The 8,539-nt window shown below is 39.2% G+C and overlaps 1 protein-coding gene across 1 annotated transcript; it reads right to left on the bottom strand.

Annotated features, from left to right (window-relative positions):
* Positions 1-3,938: 3,938 nt before the first annotated feature.
* Positions 3,939-6,269, bottom strand: dusp12 (dual specificity phosphatase 12). The gene is made up of 6 exons (XM_027027700.3): positions 5,710-6,269; positions 5,509-5,622; positions 5,313-5,431; positions 5,027-5,114; positions 4,760-4,943; positions 3,939-4,135 (listed from the first exon to the last, which is right to left on the bottom strand). Exons 1-6 carry the CDS (start codon positions 5,967-5,969, stop codon positions 3,986-3,988), a joined length of 915 nt encoding a protein of 304 aa, XP_026883501.2. The 5' UTR covers positions 5,970-6,269; the 3' UTR covers positions 3,939-3,985.
* Between the last annotated feature and the right edge of the window lie 2,270 nt (positions 6,270-8,539).

Genomic DNA, 8,539 nt, shown 5'->3' with positions numbered 1-8,539 from the left:
AGGGAAAGGGGTTCAGATATTTTGAATTGAATTTCTTGCTTGGCTTAAGACAGTGTCATCTGTGATATAGGACTGGTGTGGTTTCAAGTTATAGATAAAAGCAGAACAAATTGCCTACAGATGACTCAAGTAAAATATCTTGGACATGCTTATAAAACATTTATTCAGATGTTAGTCGTGTTTAAATGGTTCAAATGCACTATGACAATACCAAAATTTATAGACAGGAGAGGTAAGGTATTTTGAAATTGTATGTTTGCAGTCAAGAGACATATACAGAATGCCTTATCATTTATACAGAAGTCCACTTTATAATCACGAGTGTTTTCGATGTGAAACCGCTTGCTGAAGACAAAAGCTTACCCTTCTGCTGTCTGCCTCACATCACAGGAGAGCTGTGGGGAAAACATCTACTATAAACATTTATGCAAAGTTATATTTCTGCAATTCTCAGTGCACCCACAACTCCCATCAAACTCCCATATACCCCACTGGAGACAAGCCACTAGGCCTTTTCCAGTACAAATCAAAGCAAATCATTTTCAGATTTCAATGCTGGGATAGGGGGGTTGTGTGAAATTTCCCTTATATTGTTAACATCTATGTAAATCTTCTGACAACAGATGAACAAGTGGAAACCATATTATGTGGAAAAGGCTTCTTAACAGAGCATATGATTTGGGCCTAAAACTATACATTGCAGAAAAGAAATACAAGATTTGTGTTTCTTGTCATTCTTATTACACTTGCATAGTTTTAGGAGCTTCAACATCAAGTTAACAGTTGATTTTGTTTATCTTGTGTTTTCCACCAGTGTCCCATCCTCATGTGCATAGTCACCAGGAGTTTCAAGTGTTCATCATCAGTACAGCCTCATTCCAATAAAGGCTATTGCACTACTGTTCCTTCTCTCTGAAATTGTGAATGCCTCAAAAATTGGACATATTCGCATGCACACACACACACACACACACACACACACACACACACACACACACACACACACACACAAAGACAAGTGATCTGACAAAGTAATGTATGGCAGGATTGGCAGGATTTTATTTTTGCAATGTCACTTTCTGATTATAAAGCTTTCTGTCATTAGTTGGAGAGGTCATCTGTAACTCCATAAATAGTGGATGCACCCATGCATGCATGCACACACACACACATAGAATGAAGCATTCTGACCAGATGGCTCTCGGTACAGGGAGACCAGTAGCACCAATTCCAGTTCATCCTCTGCTCCCGTAGCCCTGAGAATCAACTGACTGCAATATACATACATGTCCACATGCATTTTCATCTGAAGAGAATCACCCTTGGACACTTTTACTGAGTGAGAGGCCTCTTTAAAAAAAAGAGAAAAAAAAGAAAAACTTACCCTCCTTCCTCATCAGCTTCTCCTAATTCAGAAAGAGAAAGAGAGGAACAGTCTACAACACAATTGTAAAAACTATAACATTTTAAGTTAATAGCTAATATATCAATGTAAGAGATATATATGACTTTGAATAAGATATGCAGGCATAAATGTCTGGCTGTAATTTAGGGTCAAATATTTCAGATTAAAGTTTAGTCTGGGGGCCAGTGTTGCAGACCAAATCTATTCTTTAACTAAATTACAGATAAAGAGAGGAGTTTTTACTGATGAATCTTTTAAACTGGGGACTATGATTGATCTGCATTTAGGAATTTGGCTGTTTATGTCACAATGCTAAATGTAAAGCAGGACAACAAAGGAGCACAGCCTAGTGCTCCACTGCTGCCAGCATCACATCTGCATGTAATAATCTGATATCTGGCAAATGCATCCACAACACCGACTCTGCTTCTGTCCAGAGAAGGTCAGGGCTGTCACAAAGAAGATGAACGGGACCTTCATATCACCTCCAGTAAAAGCCATCTATTTAAGAAAAACAAACCCGTGTCGCTCACAGGGACTCATTGCAATCCTACCAGTTTTCACAATTGCTCGATATATGAATAGCAGTCATCAGACAGTTAATCATTTTACTTTTGAGGACTGAAAACTGGCTGATTGCAATGCATTATGCTAAGTGGTTCAGACACTGATGATCCAGGAGTGAATTGAAATATCAATATGGAATATTTGTCAGTCTTGGTAAATAAGTTAAAAGAGGTGTAAGTCTCAGACAAAATCATTACACTGCACCACCACATTATTACCTATCTTTAGCCTGCATGTAGAGAGCATTGTCTCCCTCCATTCTAGTCAATCAGCATTAAGAAATACTCATCCACTCTCTGTCTTAATCAGTCATTCACTTCAGCAGTTGGTTTGGCACATGCACACTGCAAGCAGCACTGCTTTCTGCTACTTCCATATGGGAGGGCTTCAGGTGATGAAGTGTCATCATAGTGGAGATATGATAAATTTGATAGTATCTGACAGCTCTGTGCCATAACTGAACACCTCTTCCTCATGGCTCAAACAGCATAATCTACTACAGGATGAGGGCACCTGCACGGGGATGACAGTTATGCATGTGATTATGTGCATGTGCGAGGTTTTTTAGAATTAACTATCCTTCTAATGTCACCATGGCATTTTTGCTGGATTAAAACTCATTCAGTTTCTACAACTGCAAATTTCTTCTCCTGGAGCAGACCTGGCCATGCGCTGAAGATCACAGTCTTGCTGCAGCTGTTCTTCAGTCTGAACTCGCAAAGGGCCAGATTCACCACAGTCCCAAACGCTTTCCATATGAACTATATCGCAGATTGTAATACAGCAGTGCTCCAGAGCTTTGTAAGCTTTGTCTGTCTGCTCCAGAGTGTATCTGTCAGGACAGTAGTATTTAGAAAAGCATTTGGTGATTAGTAATTTAACAAGCAATGATAGGACAAAACTTATGTTGTCTTTGCTGTTTGGTTCCATCTGCGTCACACTGACAACTTACAGAAATGCAGGAAATATACCAAAAAAATGCATAAAAATAAGGGGTAAATTACAACAAATGTGAGTACGAATTATAGGATAAACCTAAAGTCAACCATCAGTCTCCTGAAGAACAGTTCCATTTCCAAGCCCAGACAACACTACCCTGTAATTATATATGCTTCCACATGCTCCCAGATATCAGTGGGTCTACAGTGGCTTAGTGGCCATGTTTAAGGATAGCAATGGTCTTTTCCTGAAACTCCATTCACTACTCAAGAGATGAGCTGCTGATCCATGGTCAGGTCTATTTTCTTCCTGTGCCTCCATCACAGCATTAACAAGCCGAACTGATCCAGAAACAGCACTTGTGACTATGCATTCAGGTTATCAACCAGACTGGACAATCATAGTTCTGCCCCTTGCATTTTACTGAATGACATGGTGTATCACAATTTTTTTTTCTTTAGTGATTTATAAGCTCACAGAAGCAAGCCTAGAGACCGAGTTGATTTACCGCACCGCTCAAAATGGCTAGATTTATCAGTGTCCTAGCAGTTTTTATCGTGTTGTCAGAAATCATTCAAATCAAATAAAGCAGCAATCCTCCCTCCATTTGTGTCACTATGACAAATTTCACTTTTTTTTTTTAACTTACCTCATTTACTTGGTATTTACTTTAAATACTGAGGATTTTATTATCAGAAGACATGGTAACTATAGTTAGCGTATCGGTACTGTACATTTGACCTTAAGTGCATTAGAGAGAACAACAGGATTATGATGCCACCTACTGGATAAATGAAGAAAGTAAAGATACCGAAAATATTTAACATTACTTCCATTGAAAAGGTATTGCAATCCTTCACACTTCATATATAAAAATGTGCAAATGGTGTGCAACTATGGTGTTTTGAGATTTATTCCCCATTCTAAAGTCTCTGGGGAGGGCCTATTTTTAAGTTTTGGATTGTTGGAACCCTAGAGGGAACTGAATATTTTCACCCCTTCACAAAACAGGCAAAACTACCAGATATTCAAAGAATATACTGCTTTATTTGTGTTATTAAATAGTCCATTCTGTCATTTGAGTGCCACTATGCTGATGTGCTTGATTTCATCCACTCTGTTCTTGTGCATCTGGAAAGCAGGCGTCACCCATCGGCCACATGAACACTGCTCACCGTACCAGTTAAAGGAGCCCAGCTTGGAGTTGCACTTGGGGCAGAGGAGCTGCAAGAGAGAATATCAACTTTACATCTCTGCACACACTAAATATTCTCGAACACGCAACCATGACCACAAGGTGGCTGTGTCACAAATTTTAACATTCATTCTCAATTGTTCAGCAAAAAGATCTTATGCAAATGAATGGACAATATTGACTGCCATTCATCACTAGGCACATTACCATCTTTGGTCATGCTATTCCTTCAAGTGCATGGCTAAGCTTTATTTTATTAATTTGTTTATTTGTAGGGTTATTAGGATCAGAGGTTTGCAAAGCACTGCGTGTGTTGATCAGGATATTTTAGTATGCTCATTCAAGCAAGAGTACGAGCCAATTTCTCAGTCCCAGGTCAGGCATAAGCACAGATGGTAAATAATTTCCACTGGTGATTTACCATTGGCAGTGCACTTAGATCCAAAATTCAGCTTTCATGTCTATGCAGCCTGCTTTATGTGTATGTAAACCAAAATATGTATAAACACACTTAAGCCAGGAAGGCAGTGACATCCTTTACCCAAACTGTAAGCTTTAACTCATTATTTACAGCAATCGCATGCCTATTTGACAGTTTAACAGGCGACTTAGTATTGTAACGGTTTTGACTTTATATTGCTTATGAAAAATACCTGTCCATCCATGACACCAAGCAATCCCTTCTCCATCCACTGAACAGGCTCGATGAAATAAGACGTGCACTCTGTCTGATCACCAGTAGCAGGAAGTCTGCCACTGGGTCTCTTATGGGAGAAAGCTGATGGCCCACTGCCCATGCTGTGACTGAGGATGCTGGAGCGGCGGAAGAGTACGCGCCTAGAAAGGGTTGCCAGATGTAACAAGCAGGCAGAATTTTCACATGGGACTCTCAATGATAAAAAGTGCACCATAGGTCTCACCTGCATTTTCTGCATCTGTAGACCACCTCGGCATTCTGTGTTTGCGCTGGGTCAGCGGCAAAGACTTCTTTGGGGACATTCTGAAGTTCTGCATTAATAAAACACAAGATCCCTTGCTCTCTGGTTTAATAAAATAATGTGTAATACTGTTTACCTAGGGATCAAAAATAGAAGTTTCCCAATAGGAGCACACCGTACTGTACCCCAACAGTAGGCTCAACGTGGACACAGTTACACTGACTCATCACATTACATGAGCACATTTTAGTTTGAAGATAACACATACCTGGATATTTTTCAGTGACTTTTCTCAGTCTAAACTGCTTATATAGTGGACTATTTCTGTCCAACTCACAATTCATGGATTCGTACATTGCCAGCTGGTCAAGAAACTCCTCATTCATTCTAAAAAATATAAATATATATTAAAGCAACAGTTACATTTAGTTTGCAGCATGTATGAATAATTTTCCTGCACTTACTTGACATCTGGTTTTAACCGCTGGAGTTTGGTATACGCGTCATGAAGGGTGAGCTTCTGAACTTTCATTAGATAAGCAGTCACAACAGCAGCACTTCTGCTCTGACCTACATGGCTGAAGTTTAAAACAACAACACTGAAGATGAAACCAAAAACTAAAAAGTAAAGATAATTGGCTAAAAACATTCAAACCTATCTTTACCAATGGACGAGTACAGACGACGGTTTACATTCTGATGCGTTCAGGGCGTCTTCAATAAAGTGGATACAGTCATCTAGTTTGCTGAGAAGGTCTGTAGACGAATCGTCCAGAGCGCGAACAAATTTAATCTCAAACCCAGTTACAGCTGGTTCTTCGGAGTCAACAGTAAGTATATGAGTGATTCCGGCCTCGGTTAACGCTTGAGCATCCTTAAGATCAGAGACCTCTCCGATATAGAGTCCAGTGTCAATAGCAATCATATCGTTCCTAATTTGCAATCTGTCTGGTGATGACAATATAAATATTTTAACTAGCTAGCGTTTAGCTAGATAAATACGTAAATTTGCCGTTATCATTCAATTGCTATATTTCAAAAACTATATTTCCTTCGATATAACACACAATATTAATTAAATAGCTAAATAAATATATAACGGTTTAATGAATGTTTCCGTCTAGAGGCTTCGCATATTATTTTTGCTTTTCTGAAACACACCTAGCTAGCTAACACGTTTCAAACAAGTACAACAATCTGTTCTGGTGGTCCGACACAATAACAAAGTCGATGAGCCTACAGAATAGGCTCTTTAGTTCCGGACAAGAACTCGTTTCGTTGTCGCCAGAGGGCATCAAAGAGCAAGTCATTGATGGGTTTGTTGTTTAGTTTTATGTTTGGTTGGTTGGTTTTGGCCTAAAATGTAGCTGATGTTTAAAAAAATCTTTAAAATATAAAAACCTGGCCAGAATCACTAATTGCTAATGGGCTATAAATTTTATTGGTAGATTAACTGTTCAGTATCCCTCCAGTACATTTAAAGTAAGTGTTACTGACTTCTTTAGTTTATTAGGATTAACTGCCAATGGCATTATGCCTAGTCATTATTTGTCATGTCACACCTTTTTTCTAAGTTCAAATTTAATATGCAGTAACATAATATTGGACCGTAATGTTACGAAATGGGTGTTCACACAAGTTCATACATTTGACTAAAACCACATGCCATGTACTGAAACTCACATACTCAGTCTATCTTCATCCATCTAGTTTCAAAGAATGTCTTAAAAGTCCCTGAACTCCAAGATCCCTGAACTCCAACATGCTTTTAACAATCAAAATGTGTTAAATTTAAGTGCTTTCCTATAGGCATTCTAATGATACTAACTTTTTCTGTTTTCTTAGAGATTGGATTACATTAGCTCATCTTGAAGTAATTTAAATCAGGTTTCTCTGAAGTGATTACGCATTTGTTGAGTAAAAGCTCTGGTTCAGCCTACTCCCTCCTCCGGTCACTGCTTGGCATCGTGCCAGGGGGCTCATGGCAAAACTCTGCAGTGTTTGCTTTTACTGAGACTCTCAGGCTCTTGTCCAATCAAGTGTGAATGATGTGTTACTAAGTTCAAGCCTCAGTAGCATTATGTCTGTCTCAGATGTTGTGTATGAAAGCAATTGCTGTGACATTTAACTAAGAGCCAGTCGCTCCTGAGCGGCAGCTTCAACTGTACATCTTTTCTGGGCAGTGACATCTTTCATAACATTCTAATTATTAATCCTGGGAATAACTTTAGCATTCAATATTTTTAAACACGCTAATACAAGCATACAACCAGCAGCAGGTTAAAATAAACATTTAATGCTCTTAATTGTGCACAATGGTGTATAACATAAATATCACATAATTTGCCCTAATAATGTCTGAAACAAATGACATTACTGTAATGGTGAATAAAAATATGTTGTCACTTAAGGCCATGTCTTATCTTTTGATCATATGATTTCTATGTGAACATTGAAAGGGGTGATGTAGGCATAATCTGACCTATCACCCCAGGGAATGTACACCTTACAGTGAACCAGACACCCAGCCCAAGGGACACACCCACTGTCACACACCACCTGCCCTGCTCCTAATCACCTGATTACTGACCACTAGCACCTGTGCCTCATTTTCCTCTTTGTTTCTCCCTCTGATCTGAGCCCACAGGAACGCCAGTCCAATGCTGTGCATGCCTCTCATTCTGTGTTGCTGATGCCCAGAGTGTTTGCTGCCAGCGAAATCACTGTGCAACCTCACTCTGCTGTGTCCGCTCGCTTTGAGACTCGGAGGTTTATAGTAAGCGCTTCTTGCTTTTCTGTGTGTTTTTGCATCACAGCAGCTCGTTGCTGTGTGCTTCTTTACGCTCCTTATGGAGAATAAAGAAGCTCCAATTATGCACTTGTATCTCGGCCCCTCCCTGCCACCATTACAAACTGCATGCGGTTTGACCCTGTAAGACGCCAGGCAGGGAACCTAGACAGTCTCAGTGGATCATAGCACCATGCAATACATATCTAATATTCTTTCCTTTCTTTCTTTTCCTATAAGGTGTTGCTAAAAGGCTTCTAGTGCAAATTATATACAGTTATTGATTTTATTATTAATTTGTCTCCTAGATAATATACAAGACCAATCTGGTCTGCATATCTTTAATGTGTCTAGACCTTCAGGACAGACACAGAAAATCATGGTATTAATACTGTGCTTCTTTGAAAATAGCATCTGTGTAAAATGTAATGTGACGCCTCCTCTGATACCATTCACTCCTGAGTCTGATGGGTATATAAATAGAACAGAAGAATTGGGTATAATAATTATTTAAGCAGTCAGCTTAAATTGTACCTGCAGTAGTACACTTTGAGTGTCAGTATGGCCTAGTATATCAATAATACATTGTGTATATCAGTAATGTACTCTGTAGCAGTAGTATCCTCTGTATCGCTAGGATAGTATAGTAGACTCTGTATCTGTTTGTTTTTAGCCTGTTTTGCGTGAGGATGTAATGCCCCTGAGGC

Source organism: Electrophorus electricus, chromosome 17 (assembly GCF_041902795.1).
Source record: "Electrophorus electricus isolate QZ-2024a chromosome 17, ASM4190279v1, whole genome shotgun sequence".
In the NCBI taxonomy this organism is placed as follows: domain Eukaryota; kingdom Metazoa; phylum Chordata; class Actinopteri; order Gymnotiformes; family Gymnotidae; genus Electrophorus; species Electrophorus electricus.
The sequence above is the reverse complement of the archived record's forward strand: the minus strand, read 5'-3'. Positions and strand labels throughout refer to the sequence as shown.

Excerpts from the sequence above, each read along its gene's own strand:
- dusp12 (XM_027027700.3), bottom strand. The coding sequence starts at position 5,969 with ATGATTGCTATTGACACTGGACTCTATATCGGAGAGGTCTCTGATCTT. Across the intron at positions 5,432-5,508 it reads CGGTTAAAACCAGATGTCAA|AATGAATGAGGAGTTTCTTG; the intron begins GTAAGTGCAGGA and ends TATATTTTTTAG. Across the intron at positions 4,136-4,759 it reads TTGGTGTCATGGATGGACAG|CTCCTCTGCCCCAAGTGCAA; the intron begins GTATTTTTCATA and ends TCTCTCTTGCAG.